The sequence below is a fragment of the Atractosteus spatula genome, chromosome 8, assembly GCF_055471065.1.
Source record: "Atractosteus spatula isolate fAtrSpa1 chromosome 8, fAtrSpa1.hap1, whole genome shotgun sequence".
NCBI classification, from domain to species: Eukaryota; Metazoa; Chordata; class Actinopteri; order Semionotiformes; family Lepisosteidae; genus Atractosteus; species Atractosteus spatula.
In genome coordinates this window covers 24,604,714-24,631,271 of record NC_142713.1, presented here as the reverse complement: position 1 = coordinate 24,631,271, position 26,558 = coordinate 24,604,714, and the positions used below count along the sequence as shown (strand labels likewise).

The window sequence follows — 26,558 nt, the reverse complement described above, 5'->3', positions numbered from 1 at the left end:
AATCAGCAATGACTTCAGCTGTGACCTTTTACAGTTTATGTGTTTTCTGCATCTGTTTCTAGGACTTTTTGCCCATTCTTCCTCGCAGAAGCCATGCTTCAAGTCTGAGGGTTAACTTGCATGAATAGTTCACTTCCTGTCCTGCTATAATATTTTAATGAGGTTTAAGTCTGCACTTAAAGAAGAAATATATTTTTTAGCCTTTGTGTATATCTGGTTGTTAGTTTAGGATCATTGTATGGCCCTCTTCACATTCCTTTTGACTCAGCTTTAGCAGATAAATGGATGACCTGACATTTCCGCCAGATTTTAAGACACAATGCCAAACTAAGCGTTCTAACAATGATGGCATGCTGTTCAGTTCTTGAAGCAGAAAAGTAGCCCCAAATCCTCATACCCCTACCACTATGCTTGAGAGTCAGGATGCAGTTCTTCTGTTGAAAGGATATGTTTGTTTTTTGCCTCACAAAACGTTTCTTACTGACCAGAAAGTTCAACTTCTGCCTCGGCTGTCCAGAGAATTTTGTTTCAGTTGTCCTGTGGATCATCCAGGATGTCTTTAGTGAACTTGAAACGGGCAGAAATGATCTTTTTAGAGAACACTGGTTATTTCCTGGTTATCCTCTTAGAAAACCATTCCTGTTCAGACTTCTCCTGATGGCAGAAGCATGAACACTGACGTTAGCCACAGTAAGGGAAGAAAGCAGATCCTTAAATATTACTCTGGAGCTCTATGTAACTTCCTGGGTGTTTCTCGGGGTAGGTCTTGGGGAGCTTTGGGTTCCTTTTTTCTTGTACTTCATACACCATTGCATTTAAAAAATATTTTTTAAAACTTTGATTAAACAAAGGTGTCATGGTAAGAAATTTGAATTCACTTAATTCTGTTGGGGGTTCACAAACGTTTTCTTGTCTCTGTGGTTTTAATTAATATCCTTCCTTTCTTGATTGCAGGATTCTTCCACCACATGTAAAAATGTTTTATTCTGATTATTTAATTAATTTAATTTAATTTAAGTAAATGTTTTTTTTTCTTGGGTTAACAGCTTTGAGAAGAAAACTTTGCAGCTTTTTAAAGTTTTTTCATGCAGATATTTTCAAATCAGATATGAAAAAATATCTCCATAAATTAATTGCTTGCTGTATTCTGGATTCCAAGTATATTTAACATATATGGCTATTTGTTGTTTTTTTTTTAGTGGAAAATTCCAACAAAGCACATATACTGTAACTCTAAGATGTATTAAACCTATTATTTAGAATGATGGATACAAGTGCCTTATTGTGCTTTTTCATCAATCATGATTTACTTATTTCAAAGTCTATATGTATGGAAGATCTAGAGGTTTATACACAATTGATTATATATTGGCACTGAAATTAACTGAATTAAGGCAAACGTCCCATGGGAAACAGCCTGTATTCTTGATCTAACAGTATGCTTTTATTTACAACAAAGTTTGAACTAATATAGTCCTTAATATTATAAAAATGAAAAATATTTTTTTTAGAAATGTTACTGAGCTATTAATGAATAACACTGCTAGAACTCTGCAGAACAGTTCTCAATTTACACCTTCCTGTGTGAATCTGAATGAGTCTTTTATAAAGGAATGAGGCTGCTTGTTAATGTTTCATGACAAAGCATTATTGGATGGGTTGCTTAGCAGAGACAGCTTGCCCAAAAGAGATTGTGTTCCTGATCATTTAAAATTTAATGATCCAGTTGTTACTGGAAAGATCCTGAAAGGCTGAACGATGAAGTAAATTTAATGTTCTTTCTGATAAGAAATTACATCCATAGAAATCATACAAATTATGATATAGAATATAGAATATGAGATTTTGTAAACCACAAACTAAAGTACAGTTAGTCTCAGTTTTCTTATTTTTAGTTTTATTAATTTTTGCCCTACTTTCCTCATGATTTTAGGTGATATAAAAATTATATTATTAAGACAAAAAAGTCACTGGGTGAGTCACAGTTGGATATTTAAACAGAATATATAAACATCTGTCTTTATTGCACATACAATTACTTACTATGACATACAGTGATTTTCATACTGTGAAACACAGCAGTGTTGTTCAATTACTGTACTGCACTCAGATGGAGAGGAATTATCCTGTTTTTTGGATACAATTTAGTTGGAAGCTCTAAAGCCATCTTTAGTATTTAAGATTGAAATATTTATGATTTATATATTACTAAGCCTACATAATCAATCAATTTAATACATTAGATTATTTCTGCAGTTCAAGAAATAGTGATAATACAAAGTGTTAATGGAAACTGCACTGTGATAAGAAAGGACAGGGACAGTGTTTTAGTTCTCAGTTTAACCCTGACGTTTGCTGAGTCACTGTGTCACCATCAGGAAGTTACTGCAAACTTCTTATGCTCAATACACATTTCTATGGGAAATGTAAGATGCAAAGGATATAAAAAACTTAAAAACTAGCTTAACAATTTGCTATGACTGTTTTATTAGTCATGTGTAAGAGAATGTTGTCCGCTTCATATAGCCTACTTTTTGCAATGTGTATCATTAATTAAAACAGCTTTTCTCTGTGTGTCGCCCTGTAGCTCAGCTATGGTTTGTCAGAAAGCAAGGAAACTCTTTATAAAACCACCCTCCGCAACAGTACAATTAGAATTAAAGATCTGGCTCCTGGAATTGAGTACTTATTCAAACTCCAGTCTTTAAAAGGATCAGAGACGAGTGCTGCTGTTACCAAAATAGTTACCGCACGTAAGAGCTGATTTTTGTTATTGTTCTTAGGTTGAGGAGAAAATGTTTTTCTCATGTTTTTTATGATTAATTAATACATTTAATGATAGAACTGGAAGTACATGTGGGCTAACTTAAGCCTTACATTAAAATATACTTGAATTATTTGAAAATACAAGTATAACATGGTCATTGTATTATTGATTAACAACTGTGATCATTGTATCATTGTTGATTTGATAAGAATGAGGCTCAACATTCCCTTATGTACATATACATCTCTTTCCAGGGCCATCTGGGATATGCTCACTGTCTTTAACATATGTTAACACATCAGCAGCTGGAATAATGTGGAAATCAAGCCCTGGAAAATTTGACTATTACAAGATCAGTATTACAAACACTTCCTTTATTTATGAATTAAATATCTCAAAAGAGAGCCTAAATTATACAGCCTCAGGCCTATTTCCTGGAAATCTCTACAATATTACAGTGCAGAGAGTCAGATTAGGGATTACTGGGATGGCTGCATTTGTGACGGTAGTGACAGGTGAGTAAAATACACTAAGTACTTTAACTACCATCTGGGCTAAATGGCATTCTCTCAATTGTAACCTTTCTTATGTTGTTTTGTTCTGAAGTGTTTCTTTTAGTTCAAATACAATAAAGCAAATCTGTGTTGTGATATATATATGTTGTGTATGTATATACAGTATATTGTCTATTACAATATGTAATGTAATTTTAATAACTATATGTCATAGAGAATTTAAGGAACCGAGTCATAAAAATTGTAATTATTACAAATATTTGCTTTCTATATAATCAGAAATTAAAGTATTGGTTAAAGGTTAAATTAGTACTTTAAAATAAAAAAATAAATGTCTCAATGTTTCCACAATTAGCTTGACAACAAATTAGGTTTTAAATTACTGAATAGTATAAATTTCTTCCAGTAGAATTAGTAGTATTTGTAATAAAAATCAAGAAGAAAAGCATGAAAACACAAATTGATAAATTAGTTTCAGATGACTTTTGTGGTTTACAAACTCTTAAAACTTTCAACCAATTTACCAGGACTTTAGAGGTTCTAATGTGTTTTTGCACTTTATGAGATGTGTGAGTATGATTGAACAAATTAAAAAAGGTTGAATTTTCTGAAATGCTTATCAGATCTTTTTTTGACCAAAACAACTAATATGCAGCTGTTGTCAATATCTTGAAGAACCCGACAGGCCACAGGATGTGCGAGTTGTTAGTACATCGTCTGACAGATTTTCTCTTCGATGGAGAGCACCCTCTGGGCATGTCGACAGATACCAAGTGGATGTCACCCCTAATGAAGGCACCGTTACTGTCACTAACCTCAGTGCTGAGGAGTCACAGGTAATGGCAGGCTTTCCTAAAACTGCTGCTGCCTATACATAGTGCAGCTATAGAGAGGAACTCTTGCTCAACCATGTGATGTATTTGGGAACAGGACCCTCTTTATGTTATTTATTGTCTTACACAGAAAACTTCAATGGCTGCCCCAGGTTTAGAGCTACTGCTAGTACTACAAACATCTTCAGTGGTCTGTTTCTTAACATGTGATCTGCGAAGTGTTGAGTGTAACAAAATAACAAAGGAAGGGCAGTGCTATTGAGTAATAAGGTTCATTATTTATTACTTAGTCCTCTGTCAGGTCTATGTCTAAATGTTTAATGTGATGCATCTTTTTGGAGTTTGGCTGTTACTGAACAGCAGCAAAACCTAGTTGATCATCTTGAAGAGATTAATAATCTATTAAAATGCCTAGTTTTATTGTGCTGCTTATATTTGTTTGGGTGGAATCTGTGTCAGCACAGGTAATGTAACTTTTCATTATCTTTTGTTATACTTCAAGTGAAATTTGAGTTGATTAATGGAGACAATAAAAATATGTGTCTTTCAGTGTTTTTGCGGTGAGCAGTACTGTATTTTTCTAGGTATACAGAGTTAGATTAATGCCTTTTATTTTTAAATCCATAGGCTGATGTTTCTAGTGTCACACCTGGGCAGCCCTACACAGTTACTGTCAGTGCAGTTTCTTCATCAGCATACAGTTCACCTGTTAGTAGAATTGTTACAACAAATGAAACGAGTAAGTACTGTATGTCCTAATAGCACATAATATAAGGGCTGAATTATTTTTTTAAAGTGCTTATGAAGCTTATATTTTGAATGTATGTCTCTCGGTTTTCTCAGTCTCTCAGGAAAAAAAGATTGAGAAAAGATTAAATATTTGGTTTGCTTTTAGGCTTAACTTTTAGAATTCCAATAAATCTAAGCTGCTACATCCTTAAAGTTAATACTGTTGTGGCAGAAGTGCTTGATAAAAAATGGGTATTTGCAGCAATTTTTTACATCACCCAGCGGGCATGTACATGCACCACTGCGTAATTTATTGTTATGTTTAGATTCTATAAATTATTTAAGCATATGTTTCAGATAAAAGACCTATATTTTTCTAATCTTTAAATGTGTGAAACTTTTGTTAAAAAAGCAGAACATTACAGTGTGTGTCAGAGTTAGTCACACATATCTGAGTGACACAGCAGTTAAAAAACTGCTTGGTATTATATTCTGAACATCTTGGATGGGCGTATATTCTGTCCAAAATTCTTATCAAGTTCAAGTTATGTCTGTGTTCTTGGAAATCATGCAGAAAGAAATAATGCAATTACCTCTTTCTTCCCATTTGTAATGATTATGTTTTAATTAAAAGTGACATTTTTAAATAACTGAATAAGGCCTTTCTATAGCTTTACTTATGTAATGTTTACTTAATGTGCTTTAATTATGTTTAAAGCTCCAGGTGCTCCTTTAAATCTTGAAGGAGAGAGGGTTGGTTCAACAGGTATCCTGCTGTCCTGGACAGTACCACCAGAGCCCAATGGAAAAATTCTTTCCTATGCTATTAAGTACAAAGAAGTCTGCCCTTGGCCTGATTCATCATTTACTCAAGTGCTAACGTACTCTGATATTCCAGAATTTCTTCTCAACACTCTTACCCCTGGATCCACTTACAACATAAAGGTAAAATTGACTGATCAGGAAAATTCATGTTAAGATTCAGTATTTACAATAAGTTTGAATAATTTTTAAGAACATTAAGTGAGTGCACTTGTAGAACCAACTAGTTGAACAGAGCTACTGTATATAAAGCAACTACAAATGGACCTTTATTTGCAAAGAATTAGCTATAAACCATAGACAGGATTATACATAGAACTTTAGTGAAGGGTTTTTCATAACAGGTACTGGTCTCATGCTGTTAAGTATTTGTCAACAGCTCTATTTACCCTGATAGTGAAACACATCAGCAGATTTATTTCTGACATAACTAGAAGTTGATCCACATTTCTTTTTTTATAGAAACAACATTACATTGGTAGAATAATATACTACATGAAAATGTCTTTATTCACATTCTACATAGGGTATATCCTCCAGTTCTGTCCCATTTGGAAAGGAATGTACATTATGATTTTTCCAAATCATAATTCATATAGACATCTGTCCACATCCTGGTAGCGTTAACCTTAATCCAGACAGTATGAAAAGAGACTTCACTGTTTAAAGTCTCTGGGCTTTACCATGCATAAGATTCCTTTCTGGTATAGGGAAATATTGCAGTTATACGTTGTAGTAGGTTTGAAGTATGAATTTGCTCTTCTACTGTACATCTTTGAAAAAGTGAAGTGAGCATGTTAACAATTAGATTTCTTATACTGTACTTTTGCTTTCGGGTGATCTGTTTTTCTGCAGGTGGCAGCAGAAAATAGTGCAGGCATTGGTGTTTTTACCAGCTCACTTTACTTCAAAACAGCTGAAAGCCGTATGTATCTCTTTTTAAACAGAACACTTTCTTTTGTTTTGAAAGCTCTTTTGATTTACATTACAAGATGAATTGTTAAACACTCACTTGTGTGTTTTTCTTCATTTCTTTTTTAGCTCCTGGCCTTGTTACAAATCTCACTGCTTTTTCATACAATCACTCAACTGTGAAGGTTACCTGGTATCTACCCATACGCACAAATGGACTTATTACTAAATTTTCCATCAAAGTAAAACATGCTCGAAATGGACAAACTGTAAGAAGTTGGGAAGTCAACGCAGAAGACATCATGAAAGGGACTTTACCTCACTGTAATGTAAGTACCTTTGTTTATAAAGTAAAAAACAAATGTATTCACCATATTGCAGAACATGAAGCTGTAACATTATCATTGCATAATATAATTAAAATTATATATACTAGTAATTTAAGAACTTGTGCAGCAGTGTGAAACTAAATCATGTGAAATGTAAATTTTTAATACTATTACAGCATAGAAATGGACCGCATGTGTGGATAAAATGTATTCACGTGGTTTAAATCACTATAAACAGTGAGTATATAACTGTCCGGTTATCAGTGATAACAAGAATACACATTTCTGTCTGTAGATTGAATTGTCACATTATAACAAGAGCCAAGAACACATCATGAGCACCATTCTGATGTAATTTCACAATGGGCCTAAACAAACAAAATACATGGATCGATGTTTAATAAAGATTACAAACTTAACACATGTGATGTCAAATAAAAAAAACGAAATAATAAAAAAACCTTTAGAAAAGGTTCCATAAATTCCTTCCCATACCTTACTTCTTGTCTTCTAGGAATGTCCATGTGTTACTGATTTGGTTATTTACCCAATTTTTTTGTTCTAATGGTGAAATAAATGTTTTTTTTTTCATTTTGTACAATAAATGATTGCATATCAGAAATAGATTAGTACCAGGTAAAATGGCTAGGCACTTATTTTTCCATATAAATCTGCAGAACTTCAAAATTCTCCTGAATTTCAAATGCAGGGTAACTTAGCTGATTCTGTAATGCATTGCTTTTCCTTAGCAATTTGTGTTTCTTCATGACCAATTTTGAGACATCATTCACATCTATATCAGTTCACAACTGAAAATCAGTTCAAATTATTTCTTTGAAATGATCATTTTAATCATCTTTAAAGAAATTATAGCTATACATCTTAATGAGTATTAAACATGTGTGTAGTGTCTAAGGCATTAAGCCCTTTTTACTAAATGTATCTCTAAAATAAAGATCAACATTCAGGGTGATTGGAAATCAGTGATGCTGCAAAGCAGCACAGTCTTAGACACATTTAGTGCAGGAGAAACCAGGACACCTCGCACACCACTTCCTTCTGGTTATTCCTTGACCTTGAGAAGTTGTTGAATAATTGGGCTTGGTGATAGTGAGCATCATTACACTGTAAAGGATAAATAGATAGCTGCTGCATGTGGTGAAACAGGCTAAAATATACAGTATAATACAAGTTCTGTATCTCCGAGCAGTGAATAAGCTGTCCTCAGAGAAGTGCATGCAGATCAAGACTCTTGTGAGCAGCACACAAACTGGTTGTGTAGTGTGGTTGCTGGCATATAATGACTGTGACGTGTCACTTCAGCAGTGATTGAAGTGTGGCCCCTCTTGTGTGTAAAGTGCTTTAAAATTCTTTGGGCTGAAAATCTCTGTTTAAGGAATTATTATTGTCTGCTGCTCATTATAGCTCTTAATACAACTAATAATAATATAAATAAAAAACATGGCACATCATCTCAGGACACTATACATTTCACACGATTAAAAGCTAGAATATAAAAGTAATTTCTAAACAGTATTGCAAAGTGCTCACTTATTTATAAGATCTGATATTAACAGGGAAATAATTTCAGTCTTGGAATGACAAAATAGACAGCTTGGTCTCTTAGTTTTAGGAGTCTCTTTTTGGGAACAAACAGAATGTCAGCAAAGCACAAACAGTGTATAGAAATATAGGGAGTTAACAGTTCAACCTATTACGAATGTTTGGAAAGATCAGCAGGCATTGCATTAACATAACGGTGTGTGGTGTGCACAGATATGCACAATGAAGATGAAAAAAGACCGATCCACTACACTGTGAACATGAGCCAAGACTCAGTCAAAAATTACCCCAAGATTTCTTATTTGCACAGATTTTGGGAGCATCAGTAGTCAAACTAAGCTTGACATATTTGCAGAGTTGATAAGGAGAGTCAGTCAACAAAATTTTGGTCTTGTCACAGGTTAAAGGTAAAAAGGTTTTGCTGCATTCATTTTTAACATAATCTAAACACTGTTATAAGTTAAACAGCTCCTTGACAGACACCAATTTGAGTATTAACGACAGTATAAACATAGAGTAAAATCTGATGTGATATATGCAAAGAATATGACCCTGACATAATCAAAACATATAAATACTAAAAGGATATGGACCAAGAATAGATCCTTGCAGAGCACCTGTTGCTCCAGCTTCAATAGCTTCCAGCTTGAACAGCCGGTGTTCTATTGGTTTAGATGTCAGATAGCAGATATCAGGCAAGATTTAGGTCACAACAAAGCAAATCTAATAACAAAAACAAGCTTCTTACTGTATCTATCAAGTATCAAAAGCACCATTAAGGTACAGCAGAACACAAATGGATAAAAAAGTCGACAATAAATGTTTTGTTTACAAAAGACATTCAAGTCATTTTTATTGTACTTGTATGAATGACAGGATGCGGCTGAAATCCTCTCAAGAAGTACACCCAGCCCCTCTGTGTCCTCTCTGTTGACTTCCGCCTCTTCTCCACCGATGACCTTATCAGCCATACCTCCTGCGTCCTCCTGGGCTAAACCAATCAGCGTGGTGGTGGACCAGCTGAAATCTTACACTGCTTACGTGTTTGAAGTTTCTGCTTTCACCAGTGACGGGGAGGGACAGATTGCAAGTTACATGGTCAGAATGCCAGAATCAGGTAACTTCACAATCAACAATCAAGACATACTGTACATACAACCAAGAAATAAAATGTAATTTTTCACAGGGATGACTTGGAGAACCAGACATGCTATAAGAGTTTTATAGGTTGCAGAAAGTAGGCAAGGATTGATGTTTAGGCTGTGGGATTGTCAGGAAGGTCATGCTATTTTCCAGCTATTGGAAAAGTGTAATTTAAATGAGCAGTGAGTTTAATATGTAAATTGGAAGTGAACTATCCGTGGAAAAATCAGGGATGAAATGTTATAACATGTTACATTATTGTACTATCAATAATAAAGTTTTTATTCATTTAAAATTCTGAAACTGCTTTATAATAAAAAGAGCAATTCAAGTAATTTATTATGATTAAATATTGAACAGATCATAGAAACATTATATTAGTTTGTTAGGGGAAATAAATTGAAAGCAGTGAGCCATCTAAAAATTTAAATAAAGGAACTTTCATTAACTACTTTTTAAATATAAATAAATGATAATAATTAATATGCAAGAAACATACGTACTGTACATTTAAACATACACTTTATCATCCTAATCTTGCTCTCCTTAGAATCCAAGTAGTCACAAATTTTCCAGCATTCATTTGAAACCCAGACTAACAGACAAATCATTTTAATAACACCTCTGCTCTGTGGTTCTAAATCTTACCTCATCAGTCTAGTTTTTTACCCTTAAATGAGCTAGAAACAGTATTAACCAAATGGGCTAGTTTGGCTAGTGAAGCTGTGCCTTGGGCTTTTTGGATTTTACAATCGTTATTTAAGAACATCCAATAAGATAAAATATGTTTGTAAAAATATTATATTAACAAAATGCTTTTAATTGAAGGATTTCATTAGTATATAGATTACAGTAAGGAATCCTGTCATTTTTACATGCCTAGTTTGAAATGCTTTATTAGTGAGTTTCAGAGCATTGTGTGAGCATAATTGATTCCTTTTTCATTTTGTTGCACTCAATATTGGGAAATATACAAGGCAAAATATCATACCAAGTACAGGCAACAAAAGAATATCACTAAGGATTCAAATAATAAAGCACTAAGCAAGTAAATTAAATTATTTCTGCCTTAATAAATACTGTAGTAGTTCAGGTGGGTAGCTGCGTCAGCATGCGTAGGCTGCAAAGGAACAAGTAATAGGTTTATTCCATGCGGAAAAAAAGAAGAAAGAGAACACAACGTTTTGGCCATGGAGCCTTCTTCAGGTGTGAGCAGGTCCTCACACCTGAAGAAGGCTCCACGGCCGAAACGTTGTGTTCTCTTTCTTCTTTTTTTCCGCATGGAATAAACCTGTTACTTGTTCCTTAATAAATACTGTACTACAGTATATGAGCTAGAAGTAATGTAGTTTTAATACTACTATATCTGTCTTTAAGGGAATTACTGTATTGTTTCATTGATGTTTTCTGTAAAATAGGGGAGTTTTTTCATTTATTCCCAATGTGAAATATATTCTGGTGCATGCATGTATTTATAATATTGCACTTTCTAAAATTACTCGACTTGAACAATCGTGCTAAAGCACAAAATATCCGTCAGTTTTATCCATGATGCCACCGGTTGACATTTAAATGCCAGCCTATGGTGATTAAGCCAAGGAATAAAAAGAACTGGTCAGCTGTGAAGGACAATATCTGACTCTGAGTGAGTGAAATAAGCAGGAAATATCTACCTTATGGGGTATTCTGTGCATAAACCAGAAACAGGATACCTCTGAGCAGGAATAAAAGTACTTAACCAACACAAAGGAGAAATTCACATAGGATCAACTCATCGAGGCACAAACACTAAGTATGTTGGCAAGCCACAGAGTGTAATATGACTCTGTACTGATATGCTGCTGTGACCCAGCTTGTTGGTCTTGCACTATTCATTGCTTGCCTTGGTTAACTGAAGCGCATGTCCTACACGTACATTTCAATGCACATTCTGAAGTATACAAAGGACGATTCCTCACATTAAGTCGAATGAGTTATGAGTCTTTAGCTGTTGTAGCCTGCTTGAGACTCAGGATAATCTTACGCCCATATGACAAATTCCATACCCAATATCTGAGTGGTTTTGAATTTGATCAAAATTCTACCCCAGTAGATTCTACCCCGAATCTAATTCTATTAGATTCTAGCTGTTTAAAGTTAGAATCTAGTAATGAATATAAAATTAGAAATTGGGTCAAATATTTTGAGGCTAGTGCCTCCTTAGTTTCATATAAAAATTGATCTTTCAAGATAGACTCCAAAGAAGAAACTTAGTTCAAAATTGTAGTCTGCAAAGCTGTTATAGTTATATACAGAAAGCATTCAATTTAATTGGTAAAGTATACCACAAAATCATTATTAATAGCTCAGTAGTTTACCTGTAGGTTTTAGTTTTTTTATCTTAACTTTGAAGGTTATCATTATTGTTCTAGAACTTTGTTTTGAAAATTTATGTACAATACACAGTTCACTTTAGGAGTCTTAGAGTCTTAGAAAAACAGATGGTGAAATTTGATTACTTAGTTTTGGATTCCCATAATCCTTATATTGACATCTGCTGTTCTCTTTTCCAGAATACCAGTATTAATACTATTGAGTTATTTGGTAACATCTCACTAAAGAGGTTCTTCTACACCCTGGTGTGGTAGTCTTCCGGAATCTTATAAGTCCTTGCTAAAGTAGCTTGCTAAACTCTTCATGACCCAAGATTTAAAAGACATTCAGATGCACTCATGTGATTTTGTGATTTTTCTGAGAGCCGTCCACAAGCTTATGTCAATATGGTAAAGTAAAAGAGCAGAGGTAATCATAGCATCGCACTGTTAAAACTATCTTAGTTCCGATCAAATAATACCAAATATATACAGTATATCAAATACATAACTAGATAAAATATTTTCTGTTATGTAAGTGCTATCATTTTAAAATATTATTTTAACTAGTTTAACTGTTTGATCTTTAACATCGCATGTCATTTTGCTTTCTGTTTAATATAATTTTGACAACAACATGGATAACATTTTTAAGACAAGTTTCATAGTTTTAAAATTATTTACTTTCAAGTGTCAGTCAAAGGTTATGAAATTTACTACATTATGTACATTAAGACAACAAACTACAAAATCTGCATTCCTCATTAGAAAAATCACATTTGCATCTATTCTACAGTACCTTTTTCTAAAAATAGGAAACATGCCTTGAAATTCATAATACGGACATTAAACATTTTACTAATATGAAGAAAATGAAATGCAATGCCTTTTTCTTGGGTTCAAGATGAAAGTCAAGTGGCTGTTACTTAGAAACAAAAGTTCAGGTAAAGAAATGATATGATATGTAGTGGATTTGATTTATATTTGACTCCACCGGTTGCAAGGATTTAGAAGCAGGGTATAAAAATCCTTAAGCAGAGCAAGAGACCAGAAAGTAAGCTCTTCTTACAGGGCTGAGCTATTGAGTCTTTTTGAATGAACAAAGCCTTATTGTAAGTGTAGGAAACTTTCTGCATAATGAAAAGTAGACTATTACATTTGGTTTTTCTGAGTATATAACATCAACATCAATTTTTGCCTTATTTTTAGTCTAAATGTTTAAAACCATAACAATGTGTAGACTTTGAAATATTTAATATTATTGTAATATTTTGAGTAGCCTCCGTCAGATGTTCTTCCTAGAAGATTTACCTTGTAAATTGATTGTCCATGAAGCAAATAAAGTAAAATACTGTAGATGTTGAATTGATAGAAAACCTGACAGGAAGTAGATTGAAAATTACAGCATTTGGATTGCACCCACAGATTATAAATCTGACAGCTACTGGCTGTTTATGCACAGAAGAAATGTAAACTAATTTATGAATATTTTTTCATTCTATTTTTAAGAGTTTGCAACAAACAGTTTAGTAATGATAAAGATAATACTAAGGATGAGATCTGAAAAACTATGTTCGTAATAATTATGATACTGGATATCGCATTGGTTAAAGAGGACCTATTCACACAGTTTTCAGTCAGTTAATCTGGATTGACATTATGATGTTTAACTCATATGGTTTTAAGAAATTGCAATAATATTCTTGTATTTTTCTGAATATGTTTGGGTTGTTTATTTTTACTTCAAGAACTTGTATTTTACTCTTCCCATTCATTGCTCAAAAATATGCTGAAGTAATCAATCCCAAAAAATAAAATCACTTAAAAGAGATTCCACATTTATTTCTGTTAGTTTTACTGAAATGAATAAATAATACTCGTCTTGTTGACGGCAAATCAAATGAATACGAAGATTAACAGCTCAAATTAACACAACAATTAAGAAACTGAAACAGCATTGGTTTAAGCATACAAAACATTTCCTTTCAGCTACAGTAAATTTCTCAATATTCTTTGCCAGTCAGATTGGAATCCACATATACCACTCTACCAAAAAACTGTGATTTTTACAGTTCTCTTTGTTATTATGCAGAGGGAAGATGAAATAAAACACATTAGAAATGTATGTTTTTAGTGTAGGAGAGGAAATATTTCCACACCATGCCCCTGATTCATCTGCTCTTTGACTTTGATGGACAGCACCGTGGCTGTGCTACATATTCATGACCTCTCTGTAGCTAGTGGAGAGGAATTTTTTTCTGCTATGCAAAAGGAAAAGAATGGCATGAATGTTACCACTCACAAGGAGCTCTGGAAATGGATCAAGACCCTTTTAAATTTAGTTTTTTGTTTGCTATTGTAACTGTTCTGTGCAGAGAAGGTAAGTAAGCGCACTAGTTTGCCTTCTATGCGGTGCTTACTTTAAGGAGCTCTTTAATGTTTTTATTTTCTGTAGATGAACAGGCCTGCAAGTTCATTTTTGTTTGGCTCATGTCACAGTTGGGTGTATTATGGCTCATCAGTACTGGCCACTCAGTCTTTCTTAGTGTGCTTATTCTTTTAATTTTTTTTGCACTAAAACTGCATTGTTAAGATTTTTTTTCAAATAATGTAATGTTAATGTAGAATTTGTTTTCTAAAAAAATGTGTAATTATTTTAAACACTTTACACTTATTTTGGTCCAATATTTAGATAGCATAAAAAGCTACATAAAAAGTTTGAAAGGGGAATTGTAAATGAAAAAGTAATGCAGGCTGATGAGCAATGGAGTTGTTCTACTTTGTGCAGAAGCTACTTAGATATCAGGGAGACACAGTGTGTCTCCAAAGGTTTGCCTGACTACTGCAATCCCTGGATCTCACATCTGTACCACCCATGTGGGATGAACTACACACAAAAGTTAGCAGGATGAGGCCAAGAATGAAAAGCAGCTGTGGGAATACCTGGAATTCCATAAACTTGGAGTACCTTGAAAAAAGTATTTCTTGGGTAGCTAGATTGAATACCTACAATACACAAATATAATTAGAAATAACTAAGCAATAACTGTTTTGGAATTCTTCTTTCATGAAGCCTGTTGAACCTAATAATATCCTTTTCATTTTACTTTAATTCTTAATTTATGATGGTTTTAAACTTTAAACCAGTACATTTTCCCCAGTTAGAAAGAAAATGAAAACTATTAATTATACAGTTGGGTGGCACAGTGGTCAGCCTTGCAGTGCTGAGACCCTGGGTTCAATTCCTAGGGTGCTATCTGTGTGGAGGTTGTATGCTCTTGGTCCCCTTTGGGTTTTTCCTCCCACAGTCCAAAGACATGTTGGCTGGTTAATTGGCTTCTGAAAAAACTGGCTCTTGTGTCAGTGCATACTGTATTTGTGTGTCTGTGTGCATCCAGTGATAGACCGGTGTCCTGTCTGGTGGGCATATCCCACCTTGTGCCAATTGCTTGTTTGGTTAGGCTCTGGCTCCCCCTGTGACCCTGTACTGGATCAGCAGATCCAGATTTTCACTAACTGGTGGTACCAAAATAAATATAATTAAATGATTTTATTTTATTTACACTTTTTTAAACAAAAATACTTTTGAGGACACTGTATAGATATATACTGTATGTTCTAATAGCTAACATATACTCAGTCATTGAGAGTTAATATTACATTTTGTAATATACAGTATGGACACTTAGTACTATGTACTATTTGAAAGTCTTGTGAAGTATAGTACAATATGCAACAGTTTGGCTTGTCATACTGTATCACTGATACACTACAAAAAAGTGATGTTAAAGTTGTTAGGGAGTATTTAAATCCACTGAATATGAACATTTCATTTCATAATTAGAAGTATAATTAATTAAATTGTAATATTTTTTTATTATAGCACCTGAAGACCCACCTCAGAATCTCACAGCATGGAATATCACTTCAAAATCTTTCTCAGTGTCTTGGGATGCTCCAACCATTGTAACAGGAAGATTCAGCTATGTAATTGAGCTACATGGACTTTTGGGTGAGTTTAAAGGTTAAGATCAAATTTTTTATGACTTTAGAATGATCGACCATGTAAAAAACTATTCAAGACATTTTAATTTGTTTTTCCCACCATATCAAATATATCAAATGCATATCAAATGCAAAGAAAACTACAAGTTAAACTAAGCTGAAACAAATGGAACTTTTAAGGAGAAATTTGGGAAGAGGTCAAATTGTAATCTTGCCCATTTTCACTTTCCTATGCATAATTATCTCACCTCCTATGTAGTGCCCTCTATTCACTTCTTTTCACATGTCCCTCCCTGCACCCCAGCTTCACCCTTTGCAGCAAAGTATGGAGGGGGGCTCCTGTCTCCCTCATTTTTACAGTCACATTGTCATTCCCTCATCCAGACAATTTATGCCAAATAAATTTCCAATAGGTTTTGTGTCTTCGTAAACCTAGGTAAGGTGCATTCACTTTTTTGTTTCCAAATATGACATACTTGAATATAAAGGTTCATTTACATTTAATACATGTGTTTGTTAAGTGATCTGTTATCACTATATTATATATATTAATCTGTCAATAGAAATCATTTTCTATTAAAAATAGTACAACTATTACATACTATATTTTAGGTTCAACAGACTTTATACTAGAGTCATAATAATAACTCCTTTTTTAGCCATAACAATAATGACAGCGAATAGAGATAATGTACATTGGATTCTGAGCTTCATTTTGTGGTAGTAATTTCATTTGCAAGTTTTCCTGCCTTAAAGCCTTAAAGAGAATAATAAGAGAAACCCATGTGTCTTACAGCTTTCAGTGTTTTGCAGAACTAAACTGAGATTCTCCAGCCACAATCTTGGACCACATAACAGCCCTGTTACTGTATAATCACACTCTAAACATTCTAACATATCATGACACTAGCATCTGAGAATGGTGAAGTCTGTGTTTTGTTAGTTTCATAGGCATATAATCATCATTTTTATTTGTGTAATTGCTGTACAGTTTTTGTTTTTGATCTCACTGCAACGTTCATTATACCACCCCCTAGAGCCTCTGCTTATTTTTCATTTTAGCAGTTGTAGTTTTCATATGGATGTTGAACATACAAATCCATGTCCAACAATTGTGTTGTATCTCATTTTAAATAGTTTTTTAAAATCTCCTTAATGTGTAGTAATTTTAATTTTCTCTCACTCTTTTCCAAGATGATTCTCGATTAGTATAGTGGTGGTATCACCGTAAACTGTGACTAAACATAAACTAAACTGACTAACATAAAAAGGATCAAGAGTGATCAAAATGTATTTATTACTGGGTTGTCTTTATTCTTATTTTTAAAGATCATATTGCATTTATTTACACATTAGTTAGTATCTATGTCTTGGCTTTGTTGCTTTCTCTTGCTTTCTGTTATGGAGTCTTCAAACTTTGGCAGCACAGGATCTAACTGGATCATCCATTTATCCACCATTGGCATTATTTTTAGCACTGATTTTCAGATCAACCCAGAATTCAGTCCAGTTTGCTGGTTGGCTCTGTTAATCCATATACAGTGGGGTCTTGACATTCTCTGCACCAATCTCTCACAAATAGCCAGATTCACATATAAACAAGTACACCTCTATATCATTGCATAATGTATAACAGTATTGTTACAAGGCAACTAGAACTTTACTATAGGCTGCACCTGGGGAGGCCAGTTTTCTGTAAAAGCACTCAAAGAGGAGACCGAGGTTGTCTGATCAGACCATCACAGTCACTTGGCACAGTGAGATTGTATGATCTCAGGGTGAGTGAAATCTGTAGGAGGAACTTATAAAAGCTTTACAGCTACATGTACTCTGAAGGAAGTGAAAGTAATTATTCTGAGAAATAAGAATTTTCTCATTTAGTAGCAGCCTTGGTCATTTCTGTGTTTCTGTGTTAGCTTGCTGGTAAGAAAGAAGATGGGCAAGAGTCAGACAAGTCATCAGAATTGACTGGGTGAGGAACTTCCACTGCTACTGGATTCTGGTGGAGTTAAATGTGTGATTAGAAGGGTGACTAACAGGGTAGAAAAGGGAGTGTAGCAGCAGTGTGGTTCCCTAGACTGTTTAACCTCCCATATTTGGGTTGGGTTCATGTGCAGATTCCCTGCTACACTACCATCAAAGGGGTATCTGTTACAAGTATATGGTATGTATGTTTAAAATACATAAATAACCCTCCTTTATATGATACTTAAAGTACAAATGCATTGGCTTTAAGTAAATAAAAAACATAGAGCAATTAAAACAACAGTAATCAGAAACTTACAGTAATCAGATTCATAACATGAATCCCTCCTCTGCATCCAGCAGATGCCTGCAGTTTCTCTCTCTGCCTCCCAATCTCTGTGATTAGCATGCCCCACTACAAAAAGGTATAAAAATGGCTTTAACATTGTCTGTGAGCCTGTAAGATCATCTGTAGTCTGTCATTCCTACAGTATGTGGCTGACACAGTTCTAGGAGCATTCATTAGAATGTAAAAAGGAGGCAGGGAGTAGGGAGAGACTCACTCACTCGATTCATCACACGGTCCTAGTCTCTTGTGAAGCTAATTTGAAAGATGTGCTTAACAACCTTCTGTTTGGTTTGGGCTCTACTCTTCTTCCATCCAAGACCCCGTTGGCCAGATTATTGCGAATAAACAAATTTGCAAATGTTAAATTTGCAGTTGTTTCCAGTTCATACAGTATTACCTTACGCTTTGCCATTGGAAATTGTTGTAATTATGAAGAGATCATGATGAAATGAGTTCCAGTTGAGTAAAATTTCAATAATGGAGTGCAACTAGAGAGGGTGCTCTGTGACATGGCAATTACAGTATAATGTCTGCAGTCCAGGAAGGCACTGTTGAGCAAGTCCCAATATGTGTCTGTGGCATCAGTATTGTCTATCTTGTTCTTTGATTGCTGCCACCAAGGAAAAAAAAATCCTCACCCTTATCTAGTAATTACGAGAAACATATCTCGTAAGTATTACTTAGTAATTCTCGCATACTTTATGTGCTCACGTGATTGTCGTATAATACCTACAGTATATCAAGTAGGTAGCTACGTCAGAATTCCATGCTGAAAAGAGAAGAAAAGAAACACAACGTTTTGGCTGTGAGGGCTTCAATATTTTGATTCTGTTTATATTTGCTCAAATTTGCGAGATTTAATTATGACTAAATCCCAGTCGAAATCTGTACAAAATCTGCCGCGCTGGACACAATCATTAAACCGAAAGTGCCAGCCAAGTTCACCACAACTTCTACATGTGTTCAGTGCACAACGTGACAGGTTGTACTTTCACTGACGTAAGCATTGCTATCTCGTAATTACAAGATAAGGGGGCGATTTTTTTCCCCTTAGTGGGAGCAATGTGCTTCCGTAAAACTGTGTTAACAAAATTAATACTGCATCTGAAATGTTGATGTTAATTGTCTATTTATTTGCAACATTTTAAATTTTAACACATACAAGAAAGAATGTCACATCCATTACAGAAGTATTTCTTTTTAATTATTTTTTAAATTATTTTTCTTTTTAATTATTTCTTGTGATTGTAATGGTAATTTCACAAACATACACTGAAAACTGACTACCTTTGTAAGAAAGGCTGTTAAGAAAAACTTAGTTAATACAAGTAACAGAAAATTATTTTAAAATAAACTAAAAACATTTTTAAAAGTCAGCAGACAGTATGTATTTGATTATATGTGTGCTTATTTGTTTTTCATTTCAGGGTTTATCTTTGAAAACACCACAAGTGATATGAGGTTCTCATATTTTGGACTGACTCCATACACAACATATACAGTGGTTGTTCGTGCAAAATCTGCAGGAGCTTTGGGGCCTCATGCCAACACAACTGTGTTAACTCCAGCTGAAGGTCAGTGTTGGGCTGTCTTTTTTCAGTTATTATCAGTAGTAAAAGTGTTTTCAAGCACGAGATGTTCTCCCCAGGTTTAGTTTAAACTTTAGTGACCCCTTGTGTCCATGAATTTACAAAGATTAGAAATCACCAGTAGATGGCATGAGGAAACAAAGAAAAGTCAAGTACTTTCAAAACTGTTGATGATCCTCTAGTATATTGATTTCTGAATATTTTATTACCATCATTATTATTTATTTACAGCTCCTAGTGAAGTTATTGGCTTGAAAGCAACAGTCATTGATTCAACATCTGTGAAGCTATCATGGAAAAGCCCACAGCATCCAAATGGAATAATTACCCAATACAAGATTCTTGTTTTAATGAAAGGGCTTCATGTCCAAAGCATCTTTCTTAAAGGAAAAGTGAAGGTATTTCTCAAATATATGTTGCAGTTTGTACCATTTAATAATGATTAGAAACCTCCCTGCTGTAGTTGTGAGCTTATTGAGAAATCAAAGTTAATTATTTCTGATAATTTATTTTAATCTTTCCTTGTAATTTTCATTTTGTGAGGTAAGTTATCCGTCATTTTGCAAAAGTTCACACATACATTTGCATTTATTGCCAGCTGGTTAGGAAAGCATAGTTAAGAGTATTGTTTTGTGATTGTTAACAGAGCCAAAAAATTCAAAAAATAAATACTACTAATCAATTTATTTTATATATTCGCTGATAACAGCAAAAAGTTAGTATTATAAAGATATCGTTATCTTTAACTTTGAATTTGTGAACAATGCATTGTGAAAGTAATCAAATACTATATATTACTTGCTGTATGCATTATACTGTATTTATTTTCTGTTTTTGTTTTAGGACTTAAATTACACCACATTAGACAGCGATGGTATGGTAATACAGAATGTTACCTTAGGCAACTCTGATGTTTATGAAGGCACAACTGATTTGATTTCATCAACTTTGTCACCGGTTTCTCCACTTACTTCATCATTTCCTTCATCCGCAAAAATACCGTTTCTCACAAACAGGCCAAGCACCACCTCTCACACCTCTGAAAGTAGCACAGCATCTTTTGTTACACAAGCTCCATTAACATCATCACTGCCACAGACTTCCTTGCATGCTGGAACTTTGAGGTCATGGTCATCTAATGCTGCTTATTCACTGCCTTACACTGCTACTGACAACACAAAGCCTACTGAAGGAAATGGAGCTACCACAAAGGCGCCCTTGAGTTTCACCTCAACATCTGGATCGTTACCCACAGAAACAGCTGCCCCACCAGAGGAGATCTTACGGTTCACTTCCTTCGACTCTAATCCAACACGCCCTCGTGTTTTAGCACGAGCTGCTGTCTTTGCTGATGTTCCAGGAGGTAAATAAGGCTTAGATACGCTGACCAGTCTAGTGCTTGGCAGCTAACAGGTGGAGCTTACCGCATTACATGATGATGTCTTTGGCATATAGAGCTGCTCTGTGTTGCCAATGTATTTTTACCTTTAGTGACTTTATGACTGTGTAAATGGAGCATGTTGTGGTTATATTGGAAGGATTGAAATATCTTGTTTCCCTTTTTACTAGTAATATGATCTCTGAAAGCATGTGGTAAACATTTTAATGCAGTGAATGTATTAACACTACTGACAATTTGTGTAAAACAAAAAAAGCTTTTGCTGTTTTTAATATTACTATTTAATTTCCGCAATATGAATTTGAGCTAGAAAGGCATGTGGCAATCACATTAGTTATGTTTACCTGGTGAAATATAGTCAACTGTCCAATTCAAATTAGTGTTAATTAGATTGTTTCAATGTATCACTAGTTTTGCAGGAGCATACGTATATTGTCTTGCATGAGAACGTGCTGCGAATTACCTTGATGATGAAAAATAACATAATGAACTACAGTTTTTTTTTGTAATTTACAGTGAAAGTTACAAACATTGAAGTCCCAGATATCTCAGCTGATCAAATCTCATATGTTGTTAAAAACCTCATTCCTTTTACTGAGTACACCTTTAGCGTGTCTGCCTTCACTGCTGTAGGAGAAGGACCACCAACCAAAATATCAGAGAAAACAAGGGAACAAGGTAATTTGTCATTTGAAATTCAAAGATTCACCATTATTTCATAATTTCATAATTTGATAATTTAATTATTCTCAATTAAGTATCTGTCCTGGTTTTCTATCTAATATTATGTCTGTTTTTTTAGTACCAAGTTCTGTACAAAATGTGTATTATCAGAATATAAGTTCAACATCAATTTTGTTGTCCTGGGACCCTCCCCTGAACCCCAATGGCAAAATTATCCATTATACTGTGTATGGGATGGATTTGCTAACAAAGGAAGCTTTTCACAAAATCACAAATCAGACACAAATTATCCTTTCAGGTAAAGATAAATTACTATTTTGCTTATTTACTTTACTTACTATAAATATTACTACTGTATGTAACTATTATGCAAATTAAAATTTCATCATGTTAAGTAGATTGTGAGTATTATATAAGTCTTGTATAAACTCTCAGGAGTTGTTAATGGTATTCTGTTGTTCTTTTATTCTATTGAATTCATCTACCGTTAGAGTGCTCTTGGCCTGTGATGAGACACCACAGCTTTAACTGTAATGCACTGTATTCTTATGATATAAATTAATAGAAGTCTTTTATATATAGGATTGAAAAAGTACACAGAGTACAAACTGCGTGTAGCTGCATCGACCATTGTGGGAGAAAGCTCCCTTTCTGAGGAAGATGACATCTTTGTTATAACACCTGAGGATGGTAAAGAATAAATCATACACTTCTCTCTTTTGTATGAATACATTTCTGCAGTAGAATTTAACTTATTTAATTGTCCCTTTAAACTGAAGTACTCCTTCGGTTATAATATTACAAAATGTAACAAAACTCAAGTAGGCCAGTTTCTTTGGGGAATTTTAAACGGAAGGTAAAATTTAATTACATAAAACTCGTCTATGGTTAAAATTATGTTCAACTGGGAAAAGGTAGAGAATCCTGGAAAAGAGTTGAAACGCCTAACTTTTAAATTCTTTTTAAACCTTTTTTGTCACAGAACCAGAGTCACCTCCTACGAACCTTACCGTTATTGAGTTGACTGCTTCCACTGCTATAATCAAATGGTCACCTCCAGAAAAGCCAAATGGAATTATTAAATATTACCAAGTTTTGTATGAGAATTCTACATCCTGGTTAACAGTGAACAGCTCAACGACAAGTGTCAAGCTTAAAAATTTAAAACCTTTCTCTTTCTATAATGTTTCGGTAAGAGCCTATACCAAATATGGATATGGAAACCAAACATCCACAACCTTAACACTGCTGACTAGTGAAGATGGTACGTTCTTCTTTGTAAATTAGTCTTCAGTGTATTTCAATGACTATTTAAATAGATTACATGTATCTTTATAAATCTTGAATAATATCTTTATATAATCTCTGTCCATTTATCTTGTGTCATCACTACTTTCACTGCAGCACAAAAAAGGAAATTAGGTTAACAGGGAAGAAAGTTTGGATTGCTTTTTTAAATTTAGAATCACCAATTCTCTTTATCCACAGACACTGAGGTTTGTAACCATCTATTCTGTGTTTAAGGTCTTGCCTCATGGCTACAAACACCATGATTAGTCAGTCAATAATAATATCTAGGTTTAAAGCCCTCAATGCCTAGATCGTAGAGCTCAACCTGTCATAAGGTGAGCAACGTTACCGGCTGTGCCACTTAGGACATCGCTGAGAAGTTTGTTCATTTAGTTGTATAGTTCTCCACGTGGAAGAAATTCAAGTACAGTAGGTACTGTAGCTGCATCAGCATGTGTAGGCTGCAAAGGAACAGGTAAAGGAAAAAAACAACCACAATGTTTCAGCTGTGGAGCCTTGTTTGAAGCATTGTGTTGATTGTCTTTTTCTTTCAGCATGGAATAAACCTTTACGTGTTCCTTAGTTCTATGAGTGGTTCAAAATACATTTAATTTTGGTCAGATCCTGGGTTCTATGATGAAAATATGTGTACTGTGTAGTTTTTTGTGTAATTACCATATTTATTAAATGAAATGTAAATATATAGTCTAAGTGGAATTTGTTTCAACACTTTTTATATGCAGTGTGATGCTAATGATAAAAAGCATATTATTTAGATAATCAATTAACATATGTAAAATAAAGTAATGGTTCCTGTATTTAGGACCTCAGTTTTGCTTACATTGTTCTTTTCTGCTTCTTTCAGCTCCTGGCAGTCCACCATTTAATTTGACATATGGGAGTATTAGTTCCACCAAGATAACAGTTTCATGGCTATCCCCACTGCATGCCAATGGCATTATACTATCTTACACCGTACAATACTGGAATGCATCCCACTCCCTGAATATCAGCACTAATAGCACTAAAGTCATCATATCCAACCTAAAGAAAAATGCACAGTACTGGATAACTGTGGTGGCTAACACCAAGTTTGGGAGTGGAAACCAGACCAGTGATGTTTTAAATGTGACAACGCTAGAAGATGGTGAGTTGCAGGAAAATATGCAGTTCATTTAAAATTTACAAAATGTGTTATCCTGTCATTAATGAGCATTCCGACTTTTATTACAAACTAAAATGCCTGTTTTTCAGACAGAATAGGTTTTCACTTAAGGGTTTAATAAATATAAAGGTGGAATGTGTCTTGGGTGGGTGTGTTCTCTGAATTTGTTTTTGCAGTATGTCCAGAATGTGCCATTAAAAGGGATCCTGATGAAGATATTTCTTCAATTTCACTTTAATATTTTGTGAGCAATTGATGACATAATATTTGATGATCAAGTGTGTTTAGGTGAAAATCTTAATTTGCTGTGTATGAAACGACATTTCCAAATTGTCAAAGGGTTTATAATTACTTCAGTGGTTTCCAAAGGAGGACACACGGAAAAAGCATGCACTAATATAACATATGTACTTCATTTCCGACCAGTTGTAATGTGTATTTAAGTTGTGTTTCACTTGTTTCTCTGCTTACTCTGTGTTTTCTTCAGCAGTTCTAGAGAAGCCTACCCATAATGCAGTACCTCTTACAACAATACTGACTCCTCTTTGAAAACTTTTTTTTCTCATGGGTTACCCTGGTGAAAAGGTTATGTTTTAGTGAGTTTATTGGTTGTATTCATCATACTGTACCAACGTGTTCGCCATCTTTACTATTATTGGTGTCCTCCAAAAGTGTATGTAATAGGGTCCAGACAAGTGGAATGACAGTTAAACAAAAAAGATTCTGTGTCTTTGAGCACCGCAGTGTCAAAACTGGGCTGCCATGCTTTCTCATCATATTAAGAAAAACATTGGCCTTTGCTTTTCAAGAAAGTGAAAAATCACTCTCCTGATTGAAACTGAGATTGAGATTGGTCTGTAAACCCCATTTCATCATTCATTATCAGAATAAGATCTTTATCATAACAAGAACACAAAGTGCTATGTTATTTCACTGTTCACATGATTTGTATTTAAAAATGTCAAACTCGCATGCAAATATTTTCTCTTGCATTTAAGTACTAGTCAGGTTTGTATTCCTGTGTAAAAGTGGATATTTTCCATGTTAGCAAAGTAAATATGCTATAAAATACAGCATTTATAGTGGTATTTTAAATGTTAAACTATTATATTTTAGAATTTTTTACATTCTATTTGTATTACATTTTTTAATTAAACCAGTATGTAATCAGTAAAGTATAATACTATAACTCTCTTACAAATTCTAAGGTAACAGTTCAGTACATCATTTTGCAATGATTGTAATCTCAGCATATCATTTAACCACTGACTTTTAGAACTTTTCATTTTGCCAAAAAAGAATTTCTAGTGGTGATCTTTGATGCTTGCATTTTCTGCCTCAAACCATCATCTACATATCCACTGACACATTTTCATTAGAGATAATCCAAAAGAACAGGAAATTAAATCATTAGCTTTAAAACACATTTTTCATATTATGATTTCCTGGAAAATAATTCTTGGCATACTTGGTTTAGATTTCAATATTGGCAATGTTTTCAAAACAATGTTTTGTCGAGAGATATCTTTCTTGTTATCTTTAACCTTCTGTATTTTATTCTGATTCTGAATTGTGTTTATAACAATTGCAGTCTATTAGTGTAGTATTTTATATTTTTATTATTTTATTTTTATTTTATTATTAAATTACTCAGATTACTAAATTAAAATGAGGTTGTACAGTTATTTATGATAGGAAAAAGTCAGTGATTGTACACCTTAAAGAAGGTAATATAGTTTAGTATATTTAGATTGTTTATAACTCATCTGCAAATGGATTTGAATTCTAGATGTGATTTTGTTTTTAATGTATACATTATGTTGGGGGTAATTTAAATAATTATGCTGTTTAGGTGGGACAATACCATAATGACTTTCCAGGAAAAAAATGGATCAACAACCATAAGGCACAAGAATGTTCATTAAATATGACATACACAATTCCAGTGATATCCATTAACAACTACAGGGCACTAGAAACTGTACTTAAACAGATGTACTGCTCTTTAGGTTGAAAGCAAATTACATATACTCTATTATGAGATCAAATGGAATACAACCGAAACAATGACATCCCAGACTTTATGTAGATGTGCTCCTTTTTCTGAATACATCATTAACAAATTCACATTCTCTGGGAAAAATGTAT

At 33.9% G+C, this 26,558-nt stretch overlaps 1 protein-coding gene across 1 annotated transcript in view; it reads left to right on the top strand.

Moving 5' to 3' along the window:
- Positions 1–26,558, top strand: part of LOC148829314 (phosphatidylinositol phosphatase PTPRQ-like) — a 90,027-nt gene that overhangs the window by 19,680 nt on the left and 43,789 nt on the right. The window contains exons 17-33 of the mRNA XM_088923767.1: positions 2,588–2,753; positions 3,022–3,282; positions 3,958–4,118; positions 4,743–4,854; positions 5,563–5,789; positions 6,522–6,591; positions 6,708–6,907; positions 9,347–9,587; positions 15,848–15,976; positions 19,711–19,857; positions 20,104–20,270; positions 20,716–21,235; positions 21,788–21,949; positions 22,074–22,253; positions 22,538–22,645; positions 22,938–23,219; positions 24,111–24,392. Coding sequence (XP_088779893.1) covers positions 2,588–2,753; positions 3,022–3,282; positions 3,958–4,118; positions 4,743–4,854; positions 5,563–5,789; positions 6,522–6,591; positions 6,708–6,907; positions 9,347–9,587; positions 15,848–15,976; positions 19,711–19,857; positions 20,104–20,270; positions 20,716–21,235; positions 21,788–21,949; positions 22,074–22,253; positions 22,538–22,645; positions 22,938–23,219; positions 24,111–24,392 — 3,415 coding nt within the window. The remainder of the gene's footprint in view (positions 1–2,587; positions 2,754–3,021; positions 3,283–3,957; positions 4,119–4,742; positions 4,855–5,562; positions 5,790–6,521; positions 6,592–6,707; positions 6,908–9,346; positions 9,588–15,847; positions 15,977–19,710; positions 19,858–20,103; positions 20,271–20,715; positions 21,236–21,787; positions 21,950–22,073; positions 22,254–22,537; positions 22,646–22,937; positions 23,220–24,110; positions 24,393–26,558) is intronic.